Source organism: Scyliorhinus canicula, chromosome 7, assembly GCF_902713615.1.
Source record: "Scyliorhinus canicula chromosome 7, sScyCan1.1, whole genome shotgun sequence".
Taxonomy (NCBI): Eukaryota; Metazoa; Chordata; class Chondrichthyes; order Carcharhiniformes; family Scyliorhinidae; genus Scyliorhinus; species Scyliorhinus canicula.
In genome coordinates this window covers 100163018-100184925 of record NC_052152.1, presented here as the reverse complement: position 1 = coordinate 100184925, position 21908 = coordinate 100163018, and the positions used below count along the sequence as shown (strand labels likewise).

Genomic DNA, 21908 nt, shown 5'->3' with positions numbered 1-21908 from the left:
AGCTGACTGAGGAAACGAGGGAAAAGCGACGGTCTGCAGGTGAGACTAAAATAACTCTGTTTCAAGTCTCCTCTCCCCAGTATACTCCTGGGAAATGTCCAAGCAATCGAAAACAAGCTGGAAAAGCTTAATGCTAGACTTACCACTCAGAGGGAAGTAAGTGGCTGCTGTGTGCTCTGTTTCACGGAGACATGGATCAACCCTGCCTCACTGGGCTGTGCCATACAACCTGACAGTTCTCAATATACCGGATGGACCGCATGGCGTCATTGGGTAAAGCAAAGGGTGGAGGGGTTTGCCTCCTTATCAATTCCTCCTGCTGCTTAGACGTGGTGACGTCAGCGAACCACTGTTCCCCGGACCTGGAATATCTGACTGTGAAGTGCCGCCCGTACGGGAGTTCACTTCTGCCATTATCACAGCGATCTACATCCCATCCCAGATGGAACTGAAGAAGGCGCTTGATGAATTGTACACATCTATAAATAACAATGAAACAGAATACCGGGAGGCCTTGTTCATCATGGCTGGGGACTTCAACCAGGCCAACCAAAATTCCAGCAACACATCTGCTGTCCCACTAGGGGGGGGCCAACATTCTTGACCACTGCTATAGAAACATCAAGGGGCCTACCGATCCATAGCTTGACTGCACTTCGGAAAATTGAACCAGACAACGGTGCTCTATCTCCTGGCATACAATCAGGAACTTAAGCAGGAAAATTTGATTAAGAAGGTCGTGCAATTCTGGTCCGAGGAAACAGAAGAGCTCCTACATGACTGCTTCGAGCCAGTGGACTGGTCCATATTCAAGAACTCAGCAACCAACCTAAACGAGTATACCACCACTGTCACAGACTTCATCAGCAAATGTTTAGAAGACTGTGTGGCAAAGAAGGTAAACATATGTTCCCCAACCTGAAACCATGGTTTAAACGGGAAATTCACTCCCTACAGAAGGCCAGGTCTGAGGCGTTCAAGACCGACGACACTGAACGGTACAAAAAATCCAGGTACGACCTCCGCAGTCATCAGGGATGCCAAGAGACAATGCCAGACTAAGCTAGAGTCACAGACTAACGTCACTGACGCTCGTCAGTTGTGGCAAGGCTTAAACATAATAGGCTACAAAACAAAGCCAAGTAGAATCTCCAGCAGCAGCGCACCCTTCCTCGATGAACTCGATGCATTCTATGCTTGGTTCAAGCAGGAATCCATCAAACTGTTGTCAACTGTCCCGGCAGCCATGGGCACACCCATAACAACTGTCACAGCTTCTGAAGTCAGATTGGCCTTCTTGAAAGTGAACCATCGAAAGCGACGGGGTCCCTGGTCGTGCACTCAGATCCTGCACGGACCAACTGGCAGATGAGTTTGGGGACATCTTCCAACTCTCCCTACTCCGTTCCGAGGTTCCCACCTGCTTCAAGAAGACCAGGCAACGTGCCTCAACGACTACCATCCGGTGGCCTTAACATCCATCATTATGAAGTGCTTTGAGAGGTTGATTATGAGACACATCAATCCATACTCCCAGAATGCCTTGATTCACTGAAAATTGCATACCGCCACAACCAGTCCACAGCAGACGCCATCTCCCTGGCCCTACACCCATCCTTGGAGCATCTCGACAAGGACTCCTTCACCTTCAACACCATAATCCATGCAAAGTTCATATCAAAGTTCCAATAACTAGGACTTGACTCCTCCATCTTCAACTGGATCCTCAACTTCCTGGCCCATAGACCACAGTCAGTAAGGATAAACAACACCTCCTCCACAATAGTCCTCAATACCGGGGCTTCACAAGGCTGCATACTTAGCCCCCTACTATATTCCCTGTCCACACACAACTGTGGGGCAACATTTGGCTCCAACTTCATCGACAAGTTTGCTGATGACACGATCACAGTGGGTCGGATCTCGAACAACGATCTACAGGAGGGAGATAGAGAACCTAGTGGAGTGGTGTAACAATCTCTCCCTCAATGTCAGCAAAATTAAAGAGCTGGTCATTGACTTCAGGAAGCGAAGTATCGTACACACCCCTGTCTGCATCAATGGTGCCGAGGTGGAGATGGTTGACAGCTTCAAATTCCTAGGTGTGCACATCACCAACAAGCTGTCCTGGGTCCACCCATGTCGACGCTACGTCCAAGAAAGCACAAAAGTGCCTGTACTTCCTCAGGAAACTAAGAGAAGTCGGCATGTCCCATTGACTCTTACCAATTTTTACAGATGCACCATAGAAAGTACCCTATTTAGCTGCATCACAGCCTGGTATGGCGACTGTTCGGCCCAAGACCGTCAGAAAGTACAGTCGTGAACACAGCCCAATTCATCTCGTGAACCCGCCTCCCATCCACTGACTCTGTCTACATCTCCTGCTGCCTTGGAAAAGCGGGTAGCAAAATCAAAGACCTCTCCCACCCGGGTTATTCGCTCTTCCAACTTCTTCCATCAGGCAGTAGGTACAAAAGTCTGAGAACACGCACTAACAGGTTCAAAAACAGCTTCTTCCCCACTGTTACCAGACTTCTGAAAGACTCTCTAATGGACTGATCTGATCTCTTCAAACATCTCTACTGAGTAGTACTGCACTCCTGTATGCTTCACCCAATGCCTGTGTTTATGTATTTACATTGTATATTCATGTTTGTCCTTTTTTTTCCATGTATGGAATAATCTGTCTGGATGGTATGCAGAACAATATTTTTCGCTGTACCTCGGTACATGTGACAATAAAACAAATCCAATCAGGAGATAAAATTATGTGGTCTTCAAAAAACACTTTCTCCAAAAAGCCCTTAGTATGGAATTTAATTATTTTGGAATCTACCAAAAGTTCTCCAACAAATTCTCGAGGATATGAGTCAGCAGAAGTCTTTCCTATTATAAAGCTGCATTTTCCTTGAGGATATGATATCAACTGCGAAATGGATCTCCTTCCCAGTTTAGACACACACTTCATCGGGGCTAAGAACTCTCACTATATTTTTATGAAATAAAGATATATATTATGGCTAATTTCTACCATAATTATCTTTCCTCCATCCTAAGGTCAGATGTGGGGATATTCGCTGATGATTGCACAACACTCAGCACCATTCTCAACTCCTCCAATAGTGAAGCAGTGCATGTCCAAATGCAGCAAGACATGGACAATATCCAGGCTTGGGCTGACAAGTGGCAAGTAACATTCATTCCACACAAGCACGAGGCAATGACCATCTCCAAAAAGAGAGAACTTACATTCTGGGAGTTATCACTGACCAGAAATTTATCTGGACTAGCCATTGAAATACAACGGCTACAAGAGCACGTCAGAGACTCAGAATCCTACGATAGGTAACTCACCTTCTGACTTCTCAAAGCCCGTTCACTATCTACAAAGTACAAGTCAGGAGTGTGATGGAATATTCTCCATTTGCTTGGATGAGTCCAGCTCCAATAATACTCCAGAAGCGACACCATTCAGAACAAAGCAGCCTTCTTGATTGGCACTCCATCCACAACCCACAGTGGCAGCAGTGTATACCATTGAGAAGATGCATTGCAGGAGTGCACCACGGTTCTCAGACAGCACCTTCCAAATTCACCACTGCTACCATCTATTCGGACAAGGGCAGATACATGGCAACACCATGACCTGGAAGTTGCCCTCCAAGCCTGGAACAACCTACCTAACAGCACTGTGGATGCAATTACACCACTTGGACTGCAGTAGTTCAAGGCAGCTCCACCAAAGCCCTGGAAGCTGGTGGAACCGGTGATTTTGCCTTGCGGAGCTGCAAAGCTCAGTCTGCCATATTTCTATCTACCAAGGTGCAGCACAGAAAAGGGGCTCTGTCCAGGTTTAATTGTCTGGCCCCATCTACACTATCTCTACTGCAAATAACTCCTGTAGAATAATCTGCAAGACTAATTCATTTCAGCATGCTGATCTCACCGTGGAAGTCAACCCCCGACCGGAAAAGTGAATTATCCAGCATCAGCTCAACCTGCTGACCTCTCGTGATTAATACACCATTGGACTCTGACTCAGGGCTCTGGCCACACATAAAACAATAATTATTTTCTCTGTGGTCTTTGCCATGTTAATGTTTATTTCTCTATCTCATCTTTTTACTGTGTGTGTGAAAAGCAGGCAACATTGCTACCCTCCTCAAGCATTTAAGTGTGTGCAAATAAACTAACTCGGAGTTCACCCTATCAAGAGTTTGTTGTGGGATTATTAATAGAAACTGGATCACACCGAAACTGAGCAGTCGGGAAATCGGCCACTGCTCATAAAAAGAGGAAAGCTAATTAAGAATGCCTTCTGCTTGGGTTGTTTAAACAAAAACCTCACCTGTCCACAAAAACTCCCAGATACTAGTATCCTCCCTCTCACAGTCCTACCATATCCAAAAATTCCCCTCACAATCCCAGCAGACCTCATTGCTCTAGATTCCATCAATACCCAGTCTGTTAGACTTCTTCCCCCAAAGCCAGAAACTCTACTTTTGCCAGCCCTTTGAATCAATCCCATCCTCCACTATTGCCAGACTCTGGCATAAACCAAAAGGTCAAACCTAACATTCTAACAAGTGCTACTTTTCAACTCTGCAACAGTTCTTTACCTCCAAATCACTGCCCAGGCTACCAAACAGCCATGGGCCTTTGAGAGTTTTGTGGGGGGTGGATTCTAGGTTCTGGTTGTACTGTGGAATATGGCAGTAGTCACTCCATAATTGCTTACCATCGTTGCTGCATAAGCTGGACTTAAAACATTGTTGACATAAACATATTATGCACATAAAAGAAGGCATTTACGACAAATGATGTGCAGTTGAGACAAAACAAAATTGTGGTATCTGATTCTCAAAACACCAGTCAACAATCACAGAACCCAATTTTATAAATAGAATTTAACAAATAATCATAAATCAACGGTGCTGATAAATTGGTATTAAACAAACTCATCTTCCAGTAAAGATAATGTAAACAAAGTACAGTTCATTTGCTGATGGCAAATTGGATGGTACAAGAACAGAATGCCATTGAGCCTCTCGAGCTTGCTACATCATTCAATTAGATTGTGGCTGAGATCTGTATTTCAAGTGCATTTACCCACCTTAGTTCATGCCTTTGATAACCTTACCAAACAAAATTCTAGTGGTCATCGTCTTGAAAGCACTAAAGGTTTCAGAATCCAAATCCATTTGTGACAAAGAAATATAATTACTACTTACTACCATTTGTGTGAACCTTAAATAAAATATCTCAAAAGACTTCACAGAAGGGAGATCCAACAGAACTTGACACCAAACCCATATAAAGATTTAGTGAATGTACAACCAAAAGATTGGTCAAAGATGATGGGCGGGATTCTCCGAACCCCCCGCTCCGACCGTATTCTCCGGCGCCGGTTTTCTGGTGGGGGCGGGATTCACGCCACGCCGATCGGGGGCCGTTGGCAGCGGCTCCCCCGGCAATTCTCCGGCCCCTGGTAGGCTGAGCGGCTGCCTGATTTTGGCCAGTCCCACTGGCGTGGATTGGACATGGTCCCACACGGCGGGACTTAGCAGGTAAGTTGGCTGGTGTGGTCCTCGGGGGAGGGGGGGGAGAGATCCGACCCGTGGGGGGCCCCACGGTGGCCTGGCCCGCGATCGGGGCCCATCGATGTGCGGGCGGGCCAGTGGGCACTTCTTCCATGGCTGGCACGGAGAAGACACCCACCCCTGTGCATGCCCAGAATACGCCGGCCGGTCTGCGCATGCGCAGAACCATACTGGCAGTTCTGCACATGCGCTAACACGCGCAGTCCCTTCGGCGCCGTCTGGCGCGGCGCCAATCCCTCCGGCGCCGGCCTAGACCCTGGAAGTGCGGAGAATTCCGCTACTTTGGGTCGGCCCGATGCCGGAGTGGTTCGCGCCATTTTTGATGCCGGCGTCGGGCCGTAGTGCTGATCACGGAGAATCCCGCCCAGAGGGTTTCAGTAGTGTCTTAACAGAGAAAAAGTGGCAAAATCGGATGAAATTCCAGAGCTTAGACCGATGGTAGCTTTCAATAGTCATAGTCATACAGCATAGAATCATATAGCACAGAAAAGGCCCTTCTGCCCATCACATTTGCGTCAGTCGGAAATCACCACCTAACCATTCTAATCCCATTTTCCAGCACTTGGCCCATAGCCTTGTATGCCCTGGGATTGCAAGTGAACATCTAAATACTTCTTAAATGTTGTGGAGGGTCTCTGCCTCCACATCGTTTTCAGGCAGCGGGTTCCAAGCTCCGACCACTCTGGGTAAAAAGGTTTTTCGTCAATTTCCCTCTAAACCTCCTGCCCCTTACCTTAAATATATGGCCCCATTCATTGACCCATCCACCAAGGGGAAAAGTTTGTTCTTGTCTACTCTATCTATGCCCCTTATAATTTTATACATCTCCATCATGTGCCTCCCCACCCCATAAGTCTCCTCTGCATCAAGGAAAAGTGGAACAACTCAAGAAGGTAGAATTGGAGGAATGCAGATATCATAGAATTTACAGTGCAGGAGGCCATTCGGCCATCGAGTGTGCACCGGCTCTTGGAAAGAGCACCCCATTTAAGCCCACACTTCCAACCTATCCCCGTAACCCAGTAACCCCAACTAATCTTTTTGGGCTCTCAGGGCAATTTGGCATAGCCAATCCACCTAACCTGCACATCTTTGGACATGTCGGAGGAAACCGGAGGAAACCCACGCAGACACCGGAAGAACGTGCAGACTCCGCACAGGCAGTGACTCAAGCTGGGAATCGAACCTAGGACCCTGGAGCTGTGAAGCAACTGTGCTAAGCATTGTGCTACCGTGCTGCCCAATATTTGGAGGGTTGTAGGGCTGGGGAAACTAGAGATAGGGAAATGAGGTCATGGAGGGGTTTGAAAACAAAGATGAGAATTTCAAAATCGGGGAAATTACTTAACTAAGGGCCAATGTAGGACAGAGAGCACAAGGGAACAGAACTTGGTGCGTGTTAGGAGATGTGCAGCAGGTTTTGGAAGTCCTCAAGTTTCTGGAGCATAGAATAAGGTTGACAAGCCAGGACTGCACATGCTCAGTCAGTCTATCCTCAAAGACAGATAATAGTTGTTTTCCCCAATGATGTTAGACCTACAGACCTGTACTTACCAGAATTCTCTTTTCCACCTTAAATAATGGAGTGAAAAATTCCCAAATCATTAAACTTTTGAAAAATTAAATCCAACTCTTCTACAATTTCCTCTCTTTTTTATTAAATACCATGTATTGGAAATGAATACGGCGTGAAGATGTATCTATCCAATGTCCTATTATTTTATCTGTTACCTTTTTTTATGGAACTTACTAGGTTCTTTGCCTTCATTTTCAGCTTTGTTTCTAACATCGTATTTTAACACGATGCTCTACTGTAAAAATAGACAAAAATAATCAATATACGTGTCATGACCCTGTTTCTATAAGTGTATCACCTGTGTTCTGGAACTTTTGATCTTATTGGGTCTGCATTGATACTGTATACTGTTAAATGCTTGAACGAAATATGTAGAAGCTAGTTTCTTCCCTAATACTTCAGACAGTTTGCAACACTCTTAAACTGACAATGCACTGCAGAAACTCACCAAATCTTTTTCAACAGCACCTTCCAAACACACAATCTCTAACACCTAGAAGGACAGGAGATACATGGGAATAAAACCCACCTGCAAGTTCCTTTCCAAGCCACTCACCCGTTTTGGAATCATATCATTGCCCTTCCACTGGTGCTGGGTGAAAAACCTGAAACTCCCCTCCTGACAGCACTTTTGGCATACCTATGCCATATGGACAGCAGCATTTCAAGAAAGCAGCTCACCGTCACCTTCTTAAGGGCAATTAGGAATGGGCTTGCTAGAGACACTCATGTCCCAGAATATAAAACATATTGCTGCAAAAGAGCGCCTATCCAGTATCTGTATCTGAGAATTCGGACAAAATGGCATGAAAGCCTGATGTGAATTATATATGTGCGTGTAGTGAATCTCTTATGGTACTGCTCACAAGTAAAATGAGCCATGTTCTATAATGTTTGCAGTGTTATATCAGACAATGTTCCTTTTTGTGCAGAATAATATCCAACCTGATGTTGAAACCACAGGCCAAATGTTTATTAAGTTTTTTTCACAACAATCCATACCAACCAGGCAAAAAGAAAAAAATGCAAAACATCACAATCAAACATAGATGTAAAAAAAAGGAAAAACACATACGTAATAACCAATAAATTCTTAAACTAAACCTCCTAACAACAAATGACGTTGACTAACCCCTTAAAAAAGAAACTGAATTGTTGGAGACAGAATCTCTCCACCGACCCCGATGGCGAACTTGACTTTCTCCAAATGCAAATGATATTAGGTCACCCAACCACGCAGAAGCACTAGGTGGAGTGGAAGTCATGCAAGCAAGCAACATTCGCCTCCGGGCTATCAGTATGGTAAAGGAAACACTGTCCGCCTCAGATTGAATCATCGGTGAATCCGACACTCCAAATGTGGCCACCACCACAGGGAGTAATGGAATATCTCTGACATGATATTAAAGGATGAAGCTCAGAAGCCTGTGAGTTTGGGGCAGGACCAGAACATGGTTAGCGATGACACCTAGCCTCAGCATTTGTGAAGAACCCACTCATCCTCCCCGTGGTAACACTTTAAACTGAATGAAGCTCTGCCGAGCACATGAAAACGTGGAGTTGACCCTGTGAAGGGCCTCACTCCACATCTCACCAGTAAGAATGACGCCTAGTTCACGTTCGCATTTTGCCCTCACACTGCTCAACAAAGGAGAATCCGATGAAAGATATGACCATATAGGTCCGAAATAGACCCCCTCGCCAGAGACATTGGGCTGGATTCTCTGATTGCCGACGCCGAAATAGTGTTTGGCTATTAGCCGGAGAATCCATTTTTACGCCAAAATCAGGGGTGTGCCTTTTTTTGGATGCTCCCCCTCAAAAACGTCATAATCGGCGAGTACGCCGCACGCCGTTGGAATGGCCTCAGGACGTCACCTGAGGCCCTCCCCCAATGGCCGACTTCCCGATGATGTCGGTCCTCTCAATTTTTGGGGACCTCGCATGGCGGCTGCGGACTGTGTCCAGCGTTGCCACGGTCGGGGGGGGGGGCATGCCGCTGTCCGGTGGGGGGGTGTTTCGGTGGGGGCTGGGAGGACTGGTGGGGGGTGGTCCAGGGGTTGCAAGGGGGTTACGGGTGGCATTATTGGCAAGCCAGGTCCGCACGCAGCCACTGCAGATCGTGCCATGTACATGCACAGCCACGGACCCGCCCATTCTCCGTCCGTGTCTGCAGGTAAAGCCACGAACTTTACATGGCACGGCTGCTAGCCCCCACCGAGAGAGGCTGACACCAAAGCAAAGGAAGCCTGACGTGAAAATCGTGAATTCCCTCCCCTCCAGAAACAGGTCACCAAATAGCTCAAGAGCTTTCACTTCCCAATATTTAAATGTTGGGTCCAAACCTGAAGGCAGGAAAAGGTGATTATTGCAAAAAGGAGTTAGTGATGACAGTGAAAGGAGCTTGAAGTGGTGTCCAAATCCTGAGAGAGGCCACCACTGGGTTTGAGGAAAATCTAGCAGGGGACAGGGCAACTGTGCAGTGACTAGGCTGGACGAGTAGAAGCAATGCAGGAACGAGCTTCCATTTGTCCACAAATAGCTCAAGAGAATAGAGGGAATAGAGGGATACGGACCCAGGCAGTGTAGAAGATTTTAGTTTAGACGGGCAGCATAGTCGGCACGGGCTTGGAGGGCCGAAGGGCCTGTTCCTGTGCTGTACTCTTTGTTCTATCAAATGTAAGAGGGATCACTGATCCTCAATAATATCTTTTGAATGTTAGCTGCCTGGTAATAAAACAATAAATTGAGGAGGGCCAGACACACACGTGCGCAATCTCGCACGCGCGCGAACACAATCTCTCACATGTGCACACAATCTCTCACACGCGCGTGCGCACGCACACAATCTATCACACGCGCGAGTGCACGCACACAATCTATCACGCGCGCGAGTGCGTGCTCACAATCTCTCACGCGCGCGCGCACACAATCTCACACGCGCGCATGCACACAATCTCTCACGCGCGCGCGTGCACACAATCTCTCTCTCTCTCGCGCGCGTGCACACAATCTCTCTCTCGCGCGTGTGCACACAATCTCTCTCGCGCGCGATCTCACACGCCCAAATAGACACGTGCACGATGTCAGGTGCGTGCGCGCACACACTTGCGAAAACTCACACGCATGCAAACAGGCGCGCAATCTCACGCATGCAAACATGCGCGCAATCTCACGCATGCAATCGCATGCATGCAAACACACGCGCAATCTCACATGCACATACACACGAGTGCAATCTCACTTGCATGCACATACACACACACGGGCGCGCGATTTCACACGCACTCGCGCAATCTCATGCATACATGTGCGCGCGCGATGTCACACGCACACGTGATCTCACATGCGCACACCGCACACACAAGTGATCTCGCATGCATGCACACAACTGCAATTTCACACACACACACTATCTCAGACACGTGCGCGATTTCACACGCACACACTCGCGCAATCTCACACGCGCATGCGCACACATGCACGATCTCACACGCACACACGATCTCACATGCGCGATCTCACACATGCGCACACACACGTGATCACACACGCACATAAACACGCACGCGCGATCTCACACGCACACAGTGCGTACGAGCGATCTCACACGCACACACGATCTCACATGCGCACACACACACGTGCAATCTCCCGCGCACAAACACGCACGATCTCACACGCACGTGCGCGTGTTATCTCACATGCACACGCGATCTCACATGCGAGCGCACATACATGTGCGATCTCACACGCGCACGATGTCAGTCGCGCGCACACGATGTCACGTGCACACACAGACACGCGCGCGATCTCACACGCGCGTTCACACACAATCTCACACATACAATCTCACAATCACACACACAATCTCACACACACACACAATCTCACACACACAAAATCTCACACACACACAATCTCACACACACACACACAATCTCTCTCACACACACACAATCTCTCTCACACACACACAATCTCTCTCACACACACACAATCTCTCTCTCTCACACACAATCTCTCTCACACACACACAATCTCTCTCACACACACACAATCTCTCCCACACACACACAATCTCTCTCTCACACACACAATCTCTCTCTCACACACACAATCTCTCTCACACACACACAATCTCTCTCACACACACACAATCTCTCTCACACACACACAATCTCTCTCACACACACACAATCTCTCTCACACACACACAATCTCTCTCACACACACACAATCTCTCTCACACACACACAATCTCTCTCACACACACAATCTCTCTCACACACACAATCTCTCTCACACACACAATCTCTCTCACACACACAATCTCTCTCACACACACAATCTCTCTCACACACACAATCTCTCTCACACACACAATCTCTCTCACACACACAATCTCTCTCACACACACACAATCTCTCTCTCACACACACAATCTCTCTCTCACACACACAATCTCTCTCACACACACAATCTCTCTCACACACACACAATCTCTCTCACACACACACAATCTCTCTCACACACACACAATCTCTCTCACACACACACAATCTCTCTCACACACACACAATCTCTCTCACACACACAATCTCTCTCACACACACAATCTCTCTCACACACACAATCTCTCTCACACACACACAATCTCTCTCACACACACACAATCTCTCTCACACACACACAATCTCTCTCACACACACACAATCTCTCTCACACACACACACAATCTCTCTCACACACACACAATCTCTCTCACACACACACAATCTCTCTCACACACACACAATCTCTCTCACACACACACAATCTCTCTCACACACACACAATCTCTCTCACACACACACAATCTCTCTCACACACACACAATCTCTCACACACACAAACAATCTCTCACACACACACAATCTCTCTCGCACACACAATCTCTCTCGCACACACACAATCTCTCTCGCACACACACAATCTCTCTCGCACACACACAATCTCTCTCGCACACACACAATCTCTCTCGCACACACACAATCTCTCTCGCACACACACAATCTCTCTCGCACACACACAATCTCTCTCGCACACACAATCTCTCTCACACACACAATCTCTCTCACACACACAATCTCTCTCACACACACAATCTCTCTCACACACACAATCTCTCTCACACACACAATCTCTCTCACACACACAATCTCTCTCACACACACAATCTCTCTCACACACACAATCTCTCTCACACACACAATCTCTCTCACACACACAATCTCTCTCACACACACACAATCTCTCTCTCACACACACAATCTCTCTCACACAATCTCTCTCACACACACACAATCTCTCTCACACACACACAATCTCTCTCACACACACACAATCTCTCTCACACACACACAATCTCTCTCACACACACACAATCTCTCTCACACACACACAATCTCTCTCACACACACAATCTCTCTCACACACACAATCTCTCTCACACACACAATCTCTCTCACACACACACAATCTCTCTCACACACACACAATCTCTCTCACACACACACAATCTCTCTCACACACACACAATCTCTCTCACACACACACAATCTCTCTCACACACACACAATCTCTCTCACACACACACAATCTCTCTCACACACACACAATCTCTCTCACACACACACAATCTCTCTCACACACACACAATCTCTCTCACACACACACAATCTCTCTCACACACAAACAATCTCTCACACACACAATCTCTCTCGCACACACACAATCTCTCTCGCACACACACAATCTCTCTCGCGCACACAATCTCTCTCGCGCACACAATCTCTCTCGCGCACACAATCTCTCTCGCGCACACAATCTCTCTCGCACACAATCTCTCTCGCACACAATCTCTCTCGCACACAATCTCTCTCGCACACAATCTCTCTCGCACACAATCTCTCTCGCACACAATCTCTCTCGCACACAATCTCTCTCGCACACACAATCTCTCTCGCACACACAATCTCTCTCGCACACACAATCTCTCTCGCACACACAATCTCTCTCGCACACACAATCTCTCTCGCACACACAATCTCTCTCGCACACACAATCTCTCTCGCACACACAATCTCTCTCGCACACACAATCTCTCTCGCACACGCAATCTCTCTCGCACACACAATCTCTCTCGCACACACAATCTCTCTCGCACACACAATCTCTCTCGCACACACAATCTCTCTCGCACACACAATCTCTCTTGCACACACAATCTCTCTCGCACACACAATCTCTCTCGCACACACAATCTCTCTCGCACACACAATCTCTCACACATACGCACACACAATCTCTCACATATACGCACAATCTCTCACACATACGCACAATCTCTCTCTCACATATACTCACAATCTCTCTCTCACACACACACAATCTCACTCTCACACACACACAATCTCTCACACACACAATCTCTCACAGACAATCTCTCACACACACAATCTCTCACACACACAATCTCTCACACACACAATCTCTCACACATACGCACACACAATCTCACACATACGCACACACAATCTCTCACACATACGCACAATCTCTCACAATCTCTCACACATACTCACAATCTCTCTCTCACACATACTCACAATCTCTCTCTCACACATACTCACAATCTCTCTCTCTCACACATACGCACAATCTCTCTCACACATACGCACAATCTCTCTCTCATACACACGCACAATCTCTCTCTCTCACACACACACACACACACAATCTCTCTCTCTCACACATATTCTCCCACACACACACACAATCTCTCACACACAGAGGGCGGGATTCTCCGTTGCCTGACGCCAATATTATAACTGCCGATCGGGCGGAGAATCCCTTTTTACGACCGAATCGGGGGCGACACCTGTTTTCGGATGCTCCGCCCCCTCCAAAATGGCATAATCGAGGGGTACGTCGCATGCCATTGGGACCGCCTCAGGACGTTACCTGAAGGCCCTCCCAGATGGCGCAGGACACATGCTCTTTTCGTGAAGCCGGTGTTGCGGCTGCAGACTGTTTAGTACTGGTCCACACAAACGTGGATCAGGCGGAACGGCACCTAGGGGATGTCTTAGATCACTGCAGGGCCCTGGGTGGTCAGGAATAGAGCAGGATGGCCCCTGGTCCTCCCCCTGGAATGCACCTGATTAATGTGCCTAACAGTAACCAATGAAATGAAACAATTGTCTTTGATTAGTCAAGCTGGAAGGAAGGTAGTTTAAAAATTTATAAAGGGCTGCACCGACTATGGAATCGCTGGAGGAGTCCCGCAGAACCCTGGGATTCCGCAGAGCCCAGTTTGGGAACTGCTGTCCTACAGCATCGTTCACTAAGCTGGAGGATATTATCCTTTTTTTTTTGAGGATATACTATTTCACTATGGAACACATGTGCTTCTGGTGCTGTTGAGAAAGCTAGAAAAAACATGGTTTAATTAAACATTTTCAAGCCTCAGGCAGCGAACGATTGAAGTTCATCAATAAAAAGCATGTGCAAAGGAAATTTAAATAAAGATGAACTCTAACCTCAATCTGATGTTGGTGGCTGTGGAATGACATTGCATTATCCCTGGTAGAATCTTTGATTGGTGGTCTGCTATGCTTTGCATCAGATAAGGACTGCTCCATCTGCAAACACAATACAGAAATTATCTAAAAAGTAAAACTTGAATCAAAATTAATACAGTCTATCTTCTGTTGTGGTATATGCAAATACTGCACATCTTCATGGATTAAAAATAATCTCTGAAAACCATCTTGAGTTCCAAAAATTAAGTCACTTTACTGGGGTTCAAGATGCATGGTAATGCAATATATAACAAGAAAAATTATAAAGTGTGGCAGATTATGAGATTACTCAACTCTTCCCAATCTCTTATGCTGAGAATTAATTCCAATAAGAATTTATCGATATACATAGGGCCCAGACAATTGTGAGCCTGTCAGTAACAAATGTGTTAGATACAAAGTACATTTCATGCAACATCAGCTGGGGTCTCAGTGCAGCTGAGATTCATTTTTAAATTATTTAATCTCTCACAAGTCCCAAAAGACGTGCTTGTTAGGGGAATTGGGACATTCTGAATTCTCCCTCAGTGTACCCGACCAGGCGCTGGAGGGAGTGCAGCGACGAGGGGACTTTCACAGTAACTTAATTGCAATATTAATGTTAGCCTACTTGTGACACTAAAAGATTATTATATATTCCATCTACCAAAATTTAAAATATTTGTAGGACAATGGAGTATGCTATATTTCCTCACTTTTATGCCATCAGCAAATTTTGATATTATGCTCTTCATAACAAGTTCAAATCAACTAATACCAAACTCATTCCTTGGGTATACTGCATGCAACCCTCTTCCACTGTAAGCACCACCCAGCTGTCCTAACTCACGAGACCAACTTTCTTTCAATGCAACTATATTTCCACTTGTGTTTGTCTGATATTTCCCAATAGATTCCTGTGGTATATCTTACTGTCTTCAAATATGCTACATTCCCGTATTTATTCAATTGCCCATTTCCTGGAAAACGTCAAATACAATCTTGCTTCAAGTAATCTGAAGATAACCAAGCTTTATGGAGCAGAAGGATAGTTGGAAAACTGGGGCTATACCTCGGGAGACTGTTAGTTGGCAAGTGTCCTCTTAAACTCAAAAATTAGATTTTATCCAAAAACTGGGATTGAATTATTTTTCTTATTAATAAAGGCTCACTGGTTTCTCACAAAAGTTTCACACTGTATCAGTTTAGGCACAAATGTGAGAAAGGATGTGGAACAAAATATTTAAAGCATCATCCATTCTTCAAAAAAAAGGTTGTAAGGATAGCCCTTGCAATTACAGGCCAGTCAATTTAACATCAGTGGTGGACAAGCTTTCAGAAGCAATTATTTGCGACAGAATTAGTAGTCAGCTGGAAAAATATGGGTTCCTGAGGAAGTCAGCATAGATTGCTAAAAGGGAAACCATGTTTAACTAATTGCTGGAGTTTTTTGGGGAGGGAACAGGCAGGGTCAATGAAGGTAATGCTGCTGATGTGGCGTTCAAGGATTTTCAGAAGGCATTTGATACAATGCTACACAACAGACTTGAGAGAAAGGTTATAGCTCATGGAATAAAAGGGACAGGAGCAACATGGATGCAAAATTGGCTGAATAACAGGAAGCAGAATGTACTGGTCAATGGATATTTATTGGGCTGGAGAAAGGTTTGTAGTGGTGTTCCCCAGGGGTCAGTATTGGGCCTCTTGCTTTTCCCGATATATATCAATGATCTATAGCCTGGTGTGCAGGGGACAATCTCAAAGTTTCTGATGACATACATTTGGAAGTGCTGCAAACTATGAAGTTGACAGTGTAGAACTTCAAAAGAACATAGGCAAGTTGGTGGACTGAAGTTCAATGTAATGAATTTTGATAGAAAACACATGGAGGGACAATATAAACAAGGGGTAAAATTCTTAAAGGGGCGGAGGAGCACAGCGACCTGGGTGTAAATAGGCATAGATCACTGAAGGTGAAGAGAGCAGTTAATAACACATATAGTGTTCTGCGCTTTCTTAATAGGGGTACAGCATACAAGAATAAGGAAGATATGCTGAACCCATGCAAGACACTACTTAGGCCTCAGCTGGAACATTGTGTACAGTTCTGAGTGTCACACCATAGGAAGAATGCGAATGCATTCGAGAGAGTGCAGACGAGGTTAACAAGAAGGGTTCTAGGGATGAGAAACTTCAGTTATAAGGACAGTTTGGAGAGATTGGGAATGTTCTCCTCAGAGAGAAGGCAAAGAGGAGCTCAAAATCATGAGGGGATTTGTCAGAGTAGATAGGAAGAAGCCGTTTCCGCTTGTAAATCAATCAAGAACAAGAGGGCACAGATTTCGAGTGATTTGCAAAAGAGACAAATGAGATGCGAGTAAAAAAATGTTTTCACACGAGTGGTTTCGGTCTGGAATACACTGCCTGGAAGTGTGATAGAAGCAGGTTCAATCAAGCATTCACGAGGCCATTAGATGATTACTCAAAAACAATGTCCAAAGGTACAAGGGAATGGCACTGCGTCACAATGCTTGTTTGGAGAGGCGGTGAAGACAAAATGGGCCAAATGGCCTCTTTCTGCTCCATATCAATTCTGTCATTCTGTGATGATTGTGGGGGCACGATAATGGATCATGCTGTGCATGGTTTAAGGTAGAGAACATGGGTAATGCACCAAAGGCCTTCTGATGTGTTTAGAACCATTTTCCACTAGATCATGGACTTGAGGAAGAGTAGAAAGCCTAAAAAAAATTAAGTGGCCGCCTACACAAAAATAATATGTTATTCTCATTATTCACCTTTAATACAATCCATCTTTTGGGATCTTAATTGGTGAGCAATTATTCTTCAATATCTATCCACCTAACAACCTAATAATCCATTAAACGATTGCCTAATGGGGAATGTCTGCAATACTAACACTGACAATATTTAATTTTGTATGTAATGTAAAATGTTACGAAAACCTGAAAGGGCTTTCATGAAAATAATTACACTTTTCAAATGCAACAATAAGACCATAAGATAAAAGTGTAGAATTAGGCCATTTGGCCCATCGAGCCTGTTCCACCATTTGATCATTGCTGATATATTCCTCATCCCCATTATCCTGCCTTCTCCCCATAACCCGATTCCCTTATTGATCAAGAAATCCCCGTATTAATCAAGAACACCAGATTTGTGCTAGAAGCGCTGTTACCTACAGAGCTACAGACCAAGAGCTGGAAGATGGAATTTGACTGAATAATTCTTTCTTAGAATGTAAGAACATAAGAACTAAGAGCAAGAGTAGGCAATTTAGCTTCTTGAGCCTGCCCCACCGTTCAATATGATCATGGTTGATCTCATCATGGCTTCAACTCATGTCCTGCCCATTCTCCATAACCCTTCAATTTACTATTTAAAAATCTGTTTAACTCCACATTAAATTTATTCACTGTACCTGCATCCACCGCACTCTGGGGTAGCAAATTCCGCAGATTCACGACCCTTCGGTAGAAGCAGTTTCTCCTCATCTGTAAAATTTGCTACCCCTTATCCTGAGACTATGACCTCTCGTTCTAGAATGCCCCACAAGAGGAAGCATCTGCTCCATGACTACTTTATCCATACCTTTTATCATCCTGTACACCTAAATTTGATCTCCCTCATTCTTCTAAATTCCAGAGAGTATAGGCCTAAACTGCAGAATCTTTTTTCATAAGACAAATCCCTCATCTCAGGAATCAATCTAATGAACCTCCTCTGAACTGCCTCTAATGCCAGTACATCTTTTCTTAAACAAGGGGACTAGAACTGTGCACAATACCCCAGGTGCAGTCTCATCAATTCCTTGTACAGCTGCAACAACACTTCCTTACCTTCATATTCTATTCCTTTAGCTATAAATGCCAACATTCCATTCGCTTTCTTTATTACCTGCTGTACCTGCATGCTGGTCTTGTGACTCATGCATGAGGACACCCAGAAGCCTCTACAACGGAGCACCCCCAAGTTTCTCCCCATTCAGATAATACGTTTCCACTTTTCCAACCATAATGGATAACCTCACACTTATCCATGTTAAACTCCATCTGCCACATTTTAGCCCATTCACCTAACCTGTCTTTATCCATTTGTAAGGTCCATTTGTAAGGTTATGTCCTCATTGCAACTTCCTGTCCCACTTATTCTAGTGTCATCTGCAAATTTGGCTATCAAACTTTCATCCCTGTATCCAAGTCGTTAACACAGATTGTAAATAGTTGGGTCCAAGGACTGAATCTGTGGCACCCCTCCAGTTACATCTTGCCATCCAGAGAAAGACCCATTTATCCCCACTTTGTCTTCCGTTTGCCTTTCTAAGCTAATAAATAACCCCATACCCCATGTGATCTAACCTTGTGTATTAATCTTCTGTGCGGCACCTTATCAAATGCCTTCAGGAAGTCCAGATATACTAACTACATCTACAGGATTTCCACTATCCACTTGGCTTGTTACATCTTCGATCAACTCTCGCAAATTAATCAAACATGATTTACCCTTCATAAAACAATGCTGACTCTGATGGATTGAGTTTTGACTTTATATATGTCCTGATAGTATTTCCTTAATAATGAATTCTAGCAATTTTCCAACAACAGATGTTAAACTAACGGGTCTGTAATTTCCTACATTCTGTCTCCCTTGCTTTTTGAAAAGGGCATTACATTAGCATTTTTCCAATCCACTGGGACCTTTCCCGTGTCCAGGGAATTTTGGAGTATTATAACCATTGGATCCACTATTTCCACTCCCACTTCCTAGGAGGTAGGCCAATAGCTGTGGGAACGTGTCTGCCTTCAATCCCAATAGTTTGTTGAGTACTCTTTCTCTATTGATTGTTCTAAGTTCCGCCCTTTCTATTACCTCTGAATTACCTGTTCCTACATGGATGGTACTCGTGTCCTCCACCATGAAAACAGAGGCAAAATATTGATTTAACATCTCTGCCATTTCGGTGTTCCCCACTATTAACTTTCTGGTTTCACCTTCCAAGAGACCAATATTCACTTTAGTGATACTCTTCCCTTTTACGTACTTTTAGAAGCTTTTGCTATCCTTTTTGATATTTTGTGCTAGCTTGCTTTCCTACTTTACCTTGGCTCTTTTTATTACTTTTTTAGTAACCCTCTATGTTTGAAAGTTTCCCAATCTTCCAGCCTGCCACTGGCCGTTGCAACATGGTATACCTTAGTTTTGTCTGTATATTGTCCTTAACCTCCTTGTTCAGTCATGGATATTTTTTTTTAACCCCTCTTGCAATCTTTCTTCCTCTCTGGAATATATTTTAGTTGTGAGGAATTGAGTATTTCCTTAAACAACTGCTACTGCTCATCAGCTGTCCTACCTTTTAGCCTTTCTGCCCAATCTGCTTGGGCCAAATCTGTACTCATGCCTGTGTAATTACCTCTGTTTAATTGCAGAAAGCTAGTGATGGACTCCACTTTCTCATCCCCAACCCCCAAACTGAATTTTGAATTCAATCATACTATGGTCACTATTAGCTAGAGGATCCTGAACAATGGGGCCATAAATTAATCCCTCCTCATTACACAATACCAAATCCAGAGTAGCCTGTTCCCTGATTGGTTCCACAACATATTGTTCCAAGAGACAATCTCTAATGCATTCAATGAACTCTCCCTCAAGGCTATCCCTGCCAATTTAATTAATCTAGCCTATGTGTATATTAAAATCACCATGCTATTGTCCTAACTTTCTCGCAAGCCCCCAGTATTTCCTGGTTTATACTGTGCCCCACTACTGAACTACTGTTTAGGGACCTTTGGATTATTCCTATCAGGGACTTCTTCCCTTTGCTATTTCCTATTTCTACCCGGATTGATTCCACATCCTGATCTCCAGTGCTTTTGTCATTTCTCATTATAGCACCGATTCCTTTCTTCACCAGCAGGGCTACACCACCTCCTTTTCCTTTCAGTCTATCTTTCCGAAATACGGAGCACCCTTATTCAATTTCCAGACCTGGTTTTCTTGTAACCATATCTCAGTAATTGCCACCAAATCTTACCCGTTTGTCTTTACTTGCGCCATTAACTCATTAATTTTGTTCCAAATGCTTTGTGCATTCAGACACAAAGCTTTTAAATTTGTTCTATTGTTAAATTCCCCTACTCCTTTATAATTCCTTGTGCCAAAAGACATTCACCCTTTCTGCCCTCACCTTTATTTTCTGGTAACCATCTGCCACATCGCTAGCCTACACTCCTACCTCCTCCTTGAATTTTGGTTTTCTAATTTTCCCTGCAACTGAACCCACCCCAACCAATATTCAGTTTAAAGCCTCATCTACAGTCTTACTTATGCGATTCACCATAAAAAAAATTTTAAAACACGGAAAATTCCAAAGATCTCAGAGTTTCAGACATATACAGAACACAGACCATAGAGCTACCATATTTTGGGAGGAAAATAAAGAAGGGATTATCATGTCATTGGGAAAAAAGTAGTATAAAAATTGATTGCACAGATCAATGAAGTCTTGTAAAGAACAATTATCCTGCGCCTTGAACTCACTGAATGGCCTAATGTCATAGGATACCATTTTTACCATTGACAAATGGAAGGGTGCTGAACAGTGACCAGACTTGTTGGCACACATGCAATTTACAAAATAGCCGTCCAAGCAGCATTGTCATCAATGATATCAAAATGATAGTAATTAATCTATGAAAAACAGCTACAGTTTAATAAAACGTTAAGAACATAGACCCTATGATGTAACATTGGAACACAGCAAATAGATGAAGCCATATGATAATACTTGGTTCAAGGGACTTCATGACAGGAAAGAAAATCTTCAAAAAAAATAAATTTAGAGTACCTAATTCATGTTTTTCCAATTAAGGGGCAATTTAATGTGGCCAATTCACCTAATCTGCACATCTTTAGGTTGTGGGGGTGAAACCCATGCAAACAAGAGGAGAATGTGCAAACTCCACACGGACAGTGACCCAGGGCCAGGATCGAAACTGGGACCTCGGTGCCATAAGGCAGCTGTGCTAACCACTGTGTCACCATGCTGCTGGCAGCAAAGAAAATCTTGAGTCACAGGTTGAAATGTCTGTGTCTTTTATAAGA

The 21908-nt window shown here is 44.7% G+C and overlaps 1 protein-coding gene across 2 annotated transcripts in view; it reads right to left on the bottom strand.

Moving 5' to 3' along the window:
* cdkl5 (cyclin-dependent kinase-like 5) overlaps positions 1-21908 on the bottom strand; it is a 285976-nt gene that overhangs the window by 38189 nt on the left and 225879 nt on the right. For both annotated transcript variants that reach the window (XM_038802545.1, XM_038802546.1), the window contains exon 13: positions 14763-14864. In XM_038802545.1, the coding sequence (XP_038658473.1) occupies positions 14763-14864 (102 nt within the window). The remainder of the gene's footprint in view (positions 1-14762; positions 14865-21908) is intronic.